The 13,027-nt window shown below is 46.0% G+C and overlaps 1 protein-coding gene across 2 annotated transcripts in view; it reads left to right on the top strand.

The window, feature by feature from the left end:
• The window catches only part of LOC120954942 (protein kinase C, brain isozyme-like), a 58,945-nt gene that overhangs the window by 31,619 nt on the left and 14,299 nt on the right, over nt 1–13,027 (top strand). Inside the window, exon 5 of one of the 2 annotated variants that reach the window (XM_040375304.2) lies at nt 8,314–8,422. In XM_040375304.2, coding sequence (XP_040231238.1) covers nt 8,314–8,422 — 109 coding nt within the window. Of the gene's footprint in view, nt 1–2,476; nt 2,589–8,313; nt 8,423–13,027 lie in introns of both variants that reach the window. The other variant, XM_040375301.2, reaches the window with a different exon arrangement.

Raw genomic sequence — 13,027 nt, forward strand, 5'->3', positions numbered from 1 at the left:
CTCCGCCCAAGAAAGGAAACGCGTTTTGACTCTTCGATTACTTGCTAGCTTGAGAAGGGTTATTGAATTTCTTGTTGATAATAGCGCCGCTTTCGTGTTTCATTTTTTGAGCAACTTACTCTTTACTAATTTTGGAACGATCTTTTTTTTCTGTTTGTTAGTTAAATCTTGGCTTCGTTTCGGCTCATTCGCGCAACTCGTTCCATATTTTCTGCTCCTGCTTTCTTTGCCCTCAGTCCCACAATGCCGCCCCCTCCCATCCTGGCTCGGAATAAAAATAGCTTCATCCAAACGGTCCGATCACGAACCCCGAACCCCGGGTGTAAGATATCCAGTGCCGGACCAGCTTGGAGCACCGGGTTTGGTGCTCTTTTTTCCCCCCTCGCACCACACCGCGACTATTCTTTATACACTTTGAATTTGTTTTACGCCTGCTTGCTCCGTTTTGGCGACCCTAGCGGTTTTTCGTGGAAGTGTAATTTATGTTTTATTTTGGCTACCTCGTTTCGCTGTGGCCGTTTCCGTTGCCCAGCTACCCGGTGTGCTGCGTACGATGTTTCTTTTTGCATTAATTTAACAAATCATCTTCTTCGGGAGGCGTTTGGGGGCGTCGGACGGAGCTCCCCGCGGTTGTTTAGTTTTACGGTTGGTTTTTTGTTTGCTTTTCCACTCCACGGATCGTTTGCGTACGCTAATTGAATAAAGCGGTTACGGCGCAATGAAATATCGCGGCAAACGAATCGGTGCGACAAGCGTGTTACGATGGCAGTTGACAGCTGGAAAGCGTATCAATTTCGCACTTTGACAGAGTTTATATTGAGCGTGAAAATTGATGAGACGATCAGCCTAGAGTTATGATCAAGATGCAACGAGATGTTAGTAATTTAGCGAGCCTACACCCTGTTCGTTGTCTACTTTATTCCGAGCCGTTCCCTTCGCTCCCACTTTCTGTACAGTAATTCGCGATGCTTCCTATACTTTCAGCTAGGCTAAAGAGTCGGTAGTTTGGTTTTCTTATGCATTCGCTTTAATCTATCAAATCAAAATAAACGCAAAATGATGCAGCAGCAAGCTTCCTTCGGCAGCAAAATGAAAGCATTAGGCAAAAGGATGTAACATAGCTCGATAGGTCGAACTGCTGGTGTGTATGGTACAGAATGGAACAGTTGGCATATGGCACGTATTTACGTTTTGCAACAATCACCTGTGTGTTGACAGCATTGAAGAGTGCGTGCATGAAATTAATTAAAGCAGCGAATTAAATAGATAAGCATCGCCCAACCGATCAGCCTGTTAGTTTATAGAGCAAGAGTTGCTGCTTGCGTTGAGTTGAATTTCCGAGTTGCTTTAGAATAGAAACTGGACCGGCTGGTGCGAACCGCTGCGTCAAACAGTGTTTCCGTCGAACATGTTTGTACTACTTTCTTCTTCCGCTGCTGCTGCTGCCGTTACTTGCAATGCGAATCGGTTTTGCCTCTGGTACCTAATTAGAGTATAAGACTCTAATAAGACTCTGATAAGACTAAAAAGCTTCAGACCGAAATTGAACCGAATTGGATGTAAAAATTCAACAGGACAGGTTCCGGAGGACGAGTACGATTTGCTAGTGCATAGCTAGTTTTTGTGTGAGTGTATGTGCGCTATAGAATAGAGCCACTAGAATAGAGTTCGCTGATTGCAGTTTGGCGTATTTTAATGCAGTTCTTATCGCACAAATCATACACGAAAAACCCACAGAAAAGTCATCAGGGAAAACGCTTTCTATACTTATGTTGATGTGTTTTTTTTTTCATTCAATTTCCAATGAGCTTCAGTTTTGAATTATTTGAAATACGTTTTAACCGGCAAGAGAAGCACGCAACATTCTGATTATTTTAAGTATAAGTTGAGGAAAATAATTATGCATTTTTTTCTATTTGCCTTAACAAGTGAAATTTAAGTTTTAGCCGTTAAGTTTAAGTTTTATTCCTCATAGATGATCTAGCTGTTCTAATCGTTCTCCCGTTTCTATATTTTCAACTTTTTTTATTTCATGATTTTTGTGCCAAAACCAAAACATAAAAAAAAACAAAAACAAATCAACCTTACAAATCGTCATTGAACATCACTTAACCCAACTCATCATCATTATGACAATCTTCCAACTGACAACCGAAACGACGAACCAATTCCAACATGATGATACTTTTGGCCCTACTACCACCACCACTACCACCACCAACAACAAATCAACTTGCTCACAATGGGTGCAAACAAAACAAAAACATGATCCTACATCTGTTCCCTCCTCTCACTCCATCAAAATCACCTTGGCAACCAAAAACTCATTTGGCAAACTGTGTGGAAATAAAAACCCCCCGATGCATGTGAATCGTGAAAAACTGGTGGCCCAAAAAACCGATCAAACGCACACGTGTGTGTGTGCGACCAACCAACACACCGACACACTTCCAACACCAAATAACCACCAATATAGGACACCCGTACCAAGCATGAGTTTAAAGAGTGGACCTATTCGAGTCCAACGTTTTGCGATCACTGTGGTTCGCTGTTGTACGGTTTGATCCACCAGGGGCTTAAGTGTACAGGTAAAGATCTCAACATGGTTTTTGTTTGTTCCATTTTTTTTCTTTTGACGTGTTTTGTTCGTTTTTCTCGCTGTAAAATCTGTCTGTTCTTCCGTTTTCCTTTTCTTTAGAACTCTCTCTCTCTCCCTGTTTTTCTCTCTATTCTCTTTGGCGTACACTGTGAACCCGCTCTAGACCACTTTCACTGTTCTATCTCTGGCCACCATCACTTCAACTATTTCTATTTAACTGCTATGTTGTATGTTTTTTACATATATTTGATTAACACGTCATCGACGCGCTACACCGTAATAAAAATACACACGATGTAAACGACTCAAGAGTTTGCTGGACGCTAAAGTGTCCATTAAAACACGCGAATTCAATAAAAGAACAACCAAGCACTCTACACACACTACTAACGCCTCACATTGCATCGACTACATAGCATCACACAGCATCACACATGCACCATAGTTTTCAACAACAAAAATGCCGTTTGTTGATCTTGCTTGAATGATGTCGTTTCTTCCTGTCGTTTCTTCAACTTTTGGACGCTTTTCTTCACTCTTCAATAAATCTGTGTCGGTTCTCCGTATCGAAATGTTGTGCATGCATTATTTTTAAAAGCCATTTTCATCTTCTTCCATCGTTTACAACTTCTGTATGTGTTTTTTTTCTCATATAAAGTAGTGCTATTTTTAGTGCTTTCTCTAGCTTTGTAGTTAGTGGTTTGATCGAGTTACCGAACGTTATTCTGAAAATGCGTCTGCAACCAAACAGACAAACTGTGAATGAATGTGAGCGTGAACGAGGGATAGGGTTTCGTGTGGAAGCTGTGTGCGACGCGGTATGCAATAAGTTTACAACTTTCGTTCCGTTTTTTATTATGTTTTCTGTGTCTTATGTTTGACTTTATGTATGTACGTGTCTTGTGTGTCTTATTTCCAATCGAGCGAAACTGTGTGGACAGTTTGAAGTGTGTACAAACTACCATCATTTCGAAAGAGTTTGATATCGCTCCTCCACATAACGTATCGTGGCCCGTTGTGGATAGCAACCCCTGGCTCACACAAAAAGAATGTAGAAATAATAGAAACCGAACAAACAGACACGATGATTGCCTTTCCCGCTGTTGTTTGCCTGTTGATGATAAAGTTGTCATATGGAGAATGCGTGAAAGAGTAGAAAAAGCAGTAAAACCGACTTCGTTCCAACGGGCTAAAACACTTCAAGGTCACTCGCTTGAAGACGAAACCCCGGGTAACGGCGCACTCCACTTGGCTCGGTTCGGTTGGCAAACCGAGTGGATCCGCCGCGCGTAAGATGTTTGGAGAGATAAAGTTTTCACCGGTTCTTGCGTTGAAACGGCTTCATTGGAAATCCATTTGTGGTAAGTTTAGGATGAAAACAAGATGAAATTCGATTCGATGGGGAGTGGTTTTTTATCTCTCTCTCTCCACTGGCCCACCGTTTGATTGTGTTGGGAGGGAGTGGATGATGCCGACTTCTTGCTCCGATGAGCTGCTGAGGACAGAATTATTTCAGTTTTTGAAAAGGAAGTCGTTTGAAGGTTATAAAACCACACACGGGGAGGGAAGATGACCCGAAGATAACCTGGCTCGGGGTGTGTCGAGTGACAGTTTCATGCTGCTTCATTGTCATACACCTCCCCAAGACACAGTATTCCGAATGTCTCCGTGCTCCAAAGCCGACCGATCCGATCATCGCGTCCCGTGAGGCGCGATACGTTTCGTCGTGACAGGTAAGGGTCTGTGCTCTTCATTTCATCCGCACGCAATGTTTATCTAGCCGGTCGGTCATCCATTTCCGACGACTGACAGGGGTCTTGACGAGGGGAGGAGGGGGGGGGGGGGGTTGAGTTTGCAAAACGATGGGTCAAGCGAGGTAAATATGGCATTTGCTAGACGACGACGGGAAGACGACGACCCACATCATCCACGATCGCCAATGGAACGTGTCCGTCGCCGCCGTCCGTCTTTACAAACCCGTGCCGTGTGATGTGCTAGGTGTAAGTTATCCGGTGTGACCATCTGTCACGGGGGTATGATATTTTTTCCCTACTTTTGAAACTGCTCAGCTGTGTGTGTGCGTGTGTTTGCGTGTATGTTTACGCATCCACAGCGCCTGCCCCCAGACGCGTCGGGAAAGGCCCGTACCGTCTGAATGCCATCGTGCAAAAAGGTATTTACAATCTGCTGTAAACACGCTCTTACCTCATTGAATGTGGTCGTCCACTCACGGGGAAGGAAGTGAAGGGAAAGATCAAAGAGAAGGAGAAGAAAGAAAAATACTGTCAATAGATTTGGATAGCCGGATAGCACGCCGAGCCACAAACACACAACGGTGACAACATTCTAGGAAGTGGAACACGTCCAATTTGCACCTTTTGGTCCCCGCGTTAACCGTCCGCTCTGCCGGTCTTCCCTGGGTACCTCTCGCAGCAAATGATGTATGAAAGAAGAAGAAAAAGTTCAAAACGATGTTAAACAAAGTGTTTACGGTGTTTATCGGCGCACATCGGATCGGGGCTGTGCCGAGATCGGAGCAAATGAGATCCCGACACCCAGGCAAGTGTCGTGTCTCGTGTGAAGCGTCTCGGACGCGCCTGCCCTTAGTGAGTGTGGCTCGGGCCCGGGCGCTAATTAATGGCGTCTGATGGTCATGATTTACCGTACGTCGGAACTACCCGCCCTGCTCCCGGCCACTCCCGGCTCCGTATAAACAGTGGAACCCGGGGAGTCTCCCCCCGATGGGGAAATGTAAATCAGCTCGTCCGCTCGACTTGATGAGATGAATGATGGCGGGTTGTTGCAGTTGGCTGTGGAAGGCTTGTTGATCATTCCTGGGTCTATTTGATCATTTGTCACTTGATTATGTGGGGTGGAGGGAGGGAGGGAGAGCGTAGCTGGCACACGCAGATGATGTCTTGTAGCGCGTGAAGTGGATGATGACGCTCCCCAAGACGGGTTGTGTGTTTTTGGGCCTAATTGAAACAAATTCAGCGCAAACCAAATGTGACCTTGTAACACTCTGCTCCGATTTAATCGTTTCTAGGTGTGCGGTTTTGACTGATTAAGGGCAATTTGTTGAACAGATTGCATACTTTCAGGCTAGATTTTCAATATAATTTGAACGAAATCATGTGAACCACTTATTGTATTGTTGATGTTATCGTGACTTTTTAAAAATAGAATGTCGCTTTACTCAATTAATAAAAGGGGTGAAGTTATAAATAGTGCTAGAACCGGTTTCCTCTATCACTGACCGTTTTGCGTTATTTGTCCAAATTAAGCCAATAAATGCGTGTCAATAGTGACGATCTTATCGGGCATGAGTCATTTCTTCAAAATTGAGGAAACGATCCGATATACCGCACTGAGAGAGAGAGAGAGAGAGGAAGAGAATGCGCAAGCAAGACAACAGTTGTTCTTTCCCTCTCATTCAATGTTTGTCGGTTCGATAAGAAGCGTTAAAGAAGTGTAACATCTTCGATAAGCTTCGGGCGGGAGAGGGAGAGGGCGAGGAGATGTTTGCCGAATTCATTTTCGGGCCTGCCTCGTTACCAGCTGTCGTGTGGCAGCAGCAGCCGATCTGCGTCATAGTCGGCGATAGTGCGGAAGTTTCGGCACGTTTTTGAGCAGCGTCGTACAACGTGAGACTGCCGCCGCCGTCGTCGCCTTCGCCGCGTGTGTGTGTAGTTTGGCTTGTAATCACGTTGTCGTGATCGACTACCGAAATGGGACGAAAGGTGGACCGAGAAACATGCGTTAAATGATATTGATAGCCTCCTTGTGGCATACAGAAGAAGAAAAAAACAACCCCGTCACTCGTGGGAAAGGAGAACAAACCCACTGGGGGGGAAACTTCCGTTGACCTTAGTCTTGTCAGCAGCAGTAGTAGCGCGTAAAAAAGACAAGAAAGTAGTGTAAGCCAAATGTCACACACACACACACACACACACACACACACACACACACACACACACACACACAAAATGCGTTACGCAACAAGGGAGACAGAACTTTCAAGCTGATTAGTTTCCGGAACACTCGGCTGTGTGGGGTTTTGAACCAGGAGGACCGGTTCGGGTTTCGTGCAAAGGTGAGAGAGCGAGAGGTGCCCCGTGTTTGATAACGAATCAGCCGGAACTTAACGGTGACAGTTGGAGAACGACACTGTTTGTTACTGCTTTTTATGGGGTCAGCCGTAATATAAGGCCGGTAGGCTGTCTGCGGTGCGTTTTTGGGGCCATTGAGAGATGTCCTGTTAGGGAGGTGTCCTTTCACGCCCCTCCAACCCTTATGAATGAAGCATGAGACGACTTTTTCTGTTGTTTCGGCTTACAAGCATAATTACTTTTCCGCACAAGACTCACCAGTGAGTGGTTCTGGTTCCTGGTTCCGTACACGCTAGATATATCTTCGTCAGTATCCTTGTTATGTGCTTCAATACAAAATAAGAAATAGCTCAAAAAGAAACTGCTGCTTGAGCAGGAAAGTTCTGTGCGAAAGTTTTGCAACCCGGATGTATAGAAAGCAAATAGAGTAAAGCTAGAAACAATGGCGTAGAATCACGATAGAAATTGGAGCAACAACAACAAAAAAAAGTCAACACCACGGGGCCAACTTTTCCTTTGCAACTGATGGAGGTTGGTGTGGGATGTCAACAGTGTCAACCGGCTGACAGGTGACAGAACAATCCGTAAGCTTTCGCTACTACGCCGCTCTCAAATGGTAACTTGCGAAGGTCGCACCGGATGACTTCTATTGCACGACCTCCAACGCCTTTAATCCAAGCGGGAGGAGACAGCATGGGTATAACGCTTGTTCGTTTCTTTTCTTTTCTTTTTGGGGGCTGTACAGTGAATCCAAAAAGCTTTTATCGAGCCATTGAGCGGGGCCCATGTTGCATCCCGTGATAGCAATTTCTCGATCTGTTTGAGCCGGTGGTTTATCTACAGATTGGGTAATGGCTTCCGCTAACAAGCGAGGCCAAGGCCACGATGGCGCGCCTCGAGATGGGATAGATAGCGAAATCCGGTTCGTTACCGAATCGGATAACTTCCTCACGGCTGTATCTCGGTGGTTTAAATTCAGTTTTCGTAACGTTATCGTTTTTTAATGCTTATTTGGTTAAATTATGTATATTGATTGATAATTTCTAGTTGTAAAGCATTTCAGTTTAATAGTGAAAGATTTTATTTTTCGCGTCTACGAATGTGTGAGTGAGTGAGTTGTGCTTGTGTTCTGTGTTTCGAGCGAATGATTGCGTATTTGCGTTGATTGGAATGTAAGCTGCGACTGCATCAAACAGCAAACGTTATTCTAAAAATATAGTTTTGGCAACAGTTTTCTTACATGAGTTGAAGCGTTACCAGCCGAGCGTTTGTCGTCACAGTGTGTGACTTTCACTATTTATTGTTTCGTTACTGGTTTTCTACGAACGGTTGAAACATTCTTTTCACCTTACTGTGTAGCTTATAAGTTCCTATAGCTATTGCAATAGCAAAAGCAAAAAAAGAAAAACTAGTTGCTTTTCCACTGGCCCAGCAAAGGAATGAATGGCACTTGATAAGCGCAAATCTTCCGCCAAACAAAGGAAGCAACCACACCGACCCTCTCTTGCACCAGCTCTTTTTTCTACTTTCTCTCCACCTTTCTCTCTCTCTCTCTTTCTCTCTCTCTCTCTCTTTCTTCAACCCGTTCTCTCTACTTTTCTCTAGGCACAAAACCCGCACAAATGGCAAGGATACACTTTCATAACACCAACCTTTTGCGATCACTGCGGTTCGATGCTGCACGGGATTGCGCATCAGGGTTTAAAGTGTCAAGGTACTACCGAATGCTGACCGGTCCGGGGTCCGGGATTCTGGCCGGTCCGCTCTTCCATCTACTCTTAGCCTTATAGAATAGAATAGCGCGCATCACACACCGTCACACCGTTTGATGGAATTGGTTGTTTTATCGTTTTGCGTTTACAGTTTACACCGAACACTACTGAAACAGAAACCAACGGCAGAAACCAGGGCTTAGTAGTTCATTACTCTTTAGGTTATCCCCCTTTGACTCACCCCTTCATATGAGGAACAAAACAGGCTGCTGTTAGGGGTCAGCAATAATCTATCATTAGTTTACAACAAATCATCCCCCGACCCATCACACATAGGTTTGGGTTTGGTTTTGTGGTTGTAGGTTACCGTCGTTAATTGCAGTTGTTTTATTTGACATTAATATGGATGATACGGTTTCCCTTTTCCCTGTGTTTCCTTTCGGTTGGTTTTGGGTCATTTATCTTCATTTGATTGACTTGGGTGGGTTACGGTTGCTTGCGGAAAAGGTTAGCATCTTTCATAAAGCACAAGTCGGTGAGCAACAGAAAATAGGAAAAAGCACCTCAAACCACCCGGCACTTAACGATGCATTAATATTGGGGTAACATACAAATCTCCTGACCAGAAAACCTACACCCCCACACACACGCCCACACCAAGGTAGAATGAACTTTTGGAGACGATGCTGGTAAAAAAAAGACGCCTTAAATTGGTTAATAAATTCTCCACAAATGTCATGCATATTGCATAGCTTTGGGCGTCGCTAGCGCAAAAGCTCCTAAAGTTATGCAATGCACCCGACAGAATGTCATTTTAAAGAGTTTGTTAACTGCTTAGAGATAGGGTTTTTTTTACATCAAGACATCGTTTTTGGAAGGTTCAACTGAAGCTTTTCCTTGCACATGGCAACTTTCCAACGTTTTACTGCACTAGAAATGTTCCCGCTCGTACGTGATGTGAATGTTTGTCGATACGAAGCTTGCACAAATACACCCAGCACACCCGAGGAACGATACCCGCAATGATGGGATACCATTAGCTGGTCAATGCACTCACAAGCAGTTGCAGGTGTCCTCTTGGAATGTATTTTGGGAATGTATCTGTCTCTCTATTGCACTCACCTGATTTAGAATAGTAGAATGGTAATGCGTACTAGCAGCACAGTAGAGGTTATTGCCGTCGAATTATAGAGTAGAGCAAATATGTAATACGGGGACGGGACGGGGAAACGTATGGCGGGTGGAAAGAAACAACATATTTATTTATTCTCAAAGTTTGCGTTTAAATCAAGCGGACCTTTCCAAACTTTAATCTTTTCAAAACGAGTTCGGCGCTTTGACATTTGCTGCTGTGACATTTAGTGCGCCCGTTCGAGTCATTCCGCCCACCTGAGCCGGGCTTTATCGAAAAGGGTTGTGACCCGTACTGAATGATTATGCAAATGTTGCCCCAGCCCTAAAAGGTGCATGGGAAATTTATAGGATCATGCCAATACACACACACACACACACACACACACACGGGGGGCCCACCCGGTCGTTTCCACGCCGAACAAGGCTTTAAGTTTGGCTTTTATTTTATTTACTACGCTCAACGCCCTCCCACCACTCTCGCTCGCAGGTGAGAAGAGGGTTCCAGCGTGCTGAAATATGTTGCCCATTTTATGCTATGCAACACGACACGATCGTCGCTTCCGTCGCTGAACCCATCTCAGCTGCCCTCGTGTCTGGTGCCGTTTTTTGTCTTTGTACTGGAACAGGGCGGAATTGGCCACACGTTCACCGGAAGCATGTGAACGATCATAAATCACGGTGTATTAACTCCGTGCGAAAGGGAAACCGTACGGGGCCACGGCCACCGGCTTCCGAGTGGAGCGTGTAATCCTTCGGGAGAAAAGGGGGCCTAAGCGCGCGCGCGCCTGTGTCTCTGTGTCCTCGGAAGTATTTGTTTCTGCAAGACAGCTGGTAGGATGCTGCGCCGGGCACGCACAGGAAGCGCTCGAACCCCAAAGAACACAGTCACCGACACACACACGCACGCACGTACTGGTTGACAAATTTGCTTCCGCTACGTTCCGCTGGTTAGGAAAAACCGACGAGCGAACAACCAAAAGGGGGAAAAGCGATGGGAGCTACGGGGTTTTTGGCTGGCATGTTTCCCACGGTCGGCAAAGGAAATGATAGATGGCACCGGTGACGACAGCGTACCCGTGTGAACGTTATCATAACGCACCGGGCCCCCGGGGTGTGGGAAGGGGAAACAGGCAGTGCGGGGCATGATCGAGAGAATGGATTGCAGAAATGACATGAAATAATTTTTCCTGTTTTTCTTTGCAAACGACGTGCCCCCGCGCTCACGGCATGCTCTCCACAGGCATACAGGGGGCCCGGAAGGGCCAAGCCCAGCCGTATCAGGATGTTATGCTGGCAAAGATTGTGTTTTTGTGGCGCGTTTGTTCGGTAGAATGGCGGGCGGAATTGTGATTTTTGCAAACACTCTCATGGAGACGCCTGGTAGCTCACCGCCCGGCAGCCCGAGGTGGAAAGAAAAAGCCCATTTTTTTCGTGTGTTGTCTGCTCGCAAAACGAAGGTAGAGTGCGCTCCGGAGGGTCTGGTGATTTATGAACGTGGTCGGCATTACTTTTGTCTCAAGTGTAGCCCTGTTTAGGATGGTTTTTTATGTCGAAGGGTTTCGCATGGGTCAGCAGTTGCGTTAAATGTTCTCACCTTCGTCAAATGTGATCCGGGAATACAGTTTAACGGCTTTCAGGAAAGTATTTTTTGTGCCATTAAAGCAATTGCTTAAAATAATAAATTGAGCAAAGTTTAACAGCTTGGGGGGAAAACCTGTATGAAACTGTAACTTTAGTTTACGTTCCATCGTAGCAGACAGCTCGTAGCAGTAACTCATCTCGATATAAAGTTAATAGAAATGACCTATTTCACTTCTGCCTATGACAATCGGGGCTCCTTTGGGTGACGTTAGAACCATGGCCAGATAATGTTTCAATCACGTCCCACAGTCCTGCACGATGGTTATCCTTCCCGAGCAACGGCAGGCGAATGAAAGCTTTCATGCATTCAAATAGCAAAGTAGGCCGATGGCTGTAGCATAATGAAATGGCCTATGAAATGGGAAGCCCGGATGAGTTTGTTTGTTTTTGTTGACATCGGAAAGGGAAAAAACAGACATAGCCTCCCGGATGGTATAGGGGAAACTTCGTTCCAGCATTTGCGTGCTTTATGGGGATAAATGCTTCGAGCAAGCAGTTGAAGCTTATAACGAGGGCCACCCATCCCCAAAAACGGTTGTGTTTGAGCATACGTTCGATGAATGTGCACGAAGCTCCAAACAAACAAAAAAAGGAGGGCTTTCTGCAAGATGGGACACCAATTTGTACACGAGGGCGGCACCCACAACTTAATATTCTACCCTCGATTGTGCGCGTGTATGTTTTGCGATGTGACAAATCCTTCATTCCCAAGTGGGACGATTTTATGCAAAGCTCGGCAATCCACTTCGACCAATCGGCATAGACCCGGTACGGTCCCACGGGCTGGCCTTCAAACCCGTCCCGGAAAAGTTTCCAGCTGCTAGATGGAGCAGCAAAGTGAAGCGTCTGTGGGTCAACCAGAGAAATCTCTCTCTCTTTCTTTCCCTCTGTATAGCAACGCTTCAAACGAAGAAAACAACGCGATGCGTGTGTGACTGTGCTTGATTGAAATTGATCAGTTTAATTTAAACAATTTCCGAGCACCGGCGCTACCGTGTTGGATGGCGCTCGCGCATCTTCATTGTGGCCGCTTCTCAATGTTGTGCCCCCGGCAGGAGGGGGTTTTGTCTGCCGCGGACTGCAAGGTTCTTTCCCGTCCGTCCATCAACATTTTGGGATGCTTATTGACTATGATCAATAAAGGCGTAACCGCAAACTGTGTCTGTTAGTTCCCCTTTGGGACGGGGGGTGGGATAGATCGCATCGTTTCGGTTTTGGTGAAGCATTAAATTGAGTTCCCCGGCTATGGGGAAAGGGGTCTGTTCGCTGTCTTTAGAGCGAACCTTTAAGCAATCCGCCGTCACCACCGGGTGAAGCTGGTTTGACAGCTGGCCAGCACGGGACCAGGCAATGGTTGAGCACAATTGTTGAATTTCTCTTCTCGCAGTGCTGCGGTAGTGTGGTGGGGAGTAGCAAAGCAGGGGGAGGGGAATTTCTATTAGCGATGGGCTGTCCTCAACACCCCCGTACAGCCCCGTAAATGCTTAAGCAAACGCTTCACACTGGGGAATGGGTGGGGAGTGGCGGGGGGAGAGTGCGAACGATTAGCGTACCGGTTGGCGCTGCGCTAATAGAGAAGGCGGCTCTTATTTATCGACAAACAACTGTCATCAATGCCCGGACGTTTCTTCGAGTGGGTGTTGCGTTTCCGTTTGTCTCCCCCCCCCCCCACGAGACGGAAGTGGAAATTGGTAACGGTGTGCCAGGCTCCTCCCCCCTTCGTTTGGCAAATATTGCGGGCGAGCGCGCAAACAAGCCAGCAGCTTGTTAGTATAACGCTTCCCACTTCGATTATCCCGATGGAAAATGTCGCCTCAATGCACGTGTTGTAA

This window comes from Anopheles coluzzii, chromosome 3, assembly GCF_943734685.1.
Source record: "Anopheles coluzzii chromosome 3, AcolN3, whole genome shotgun sequence".
Taxonomy (NCBI): domain Eukaryota; kingdom Metazoa; phylum Arthropoda; class Insecta; order Diptera; family Culicidae; genus Anopheles; species Anopheles coluzzii.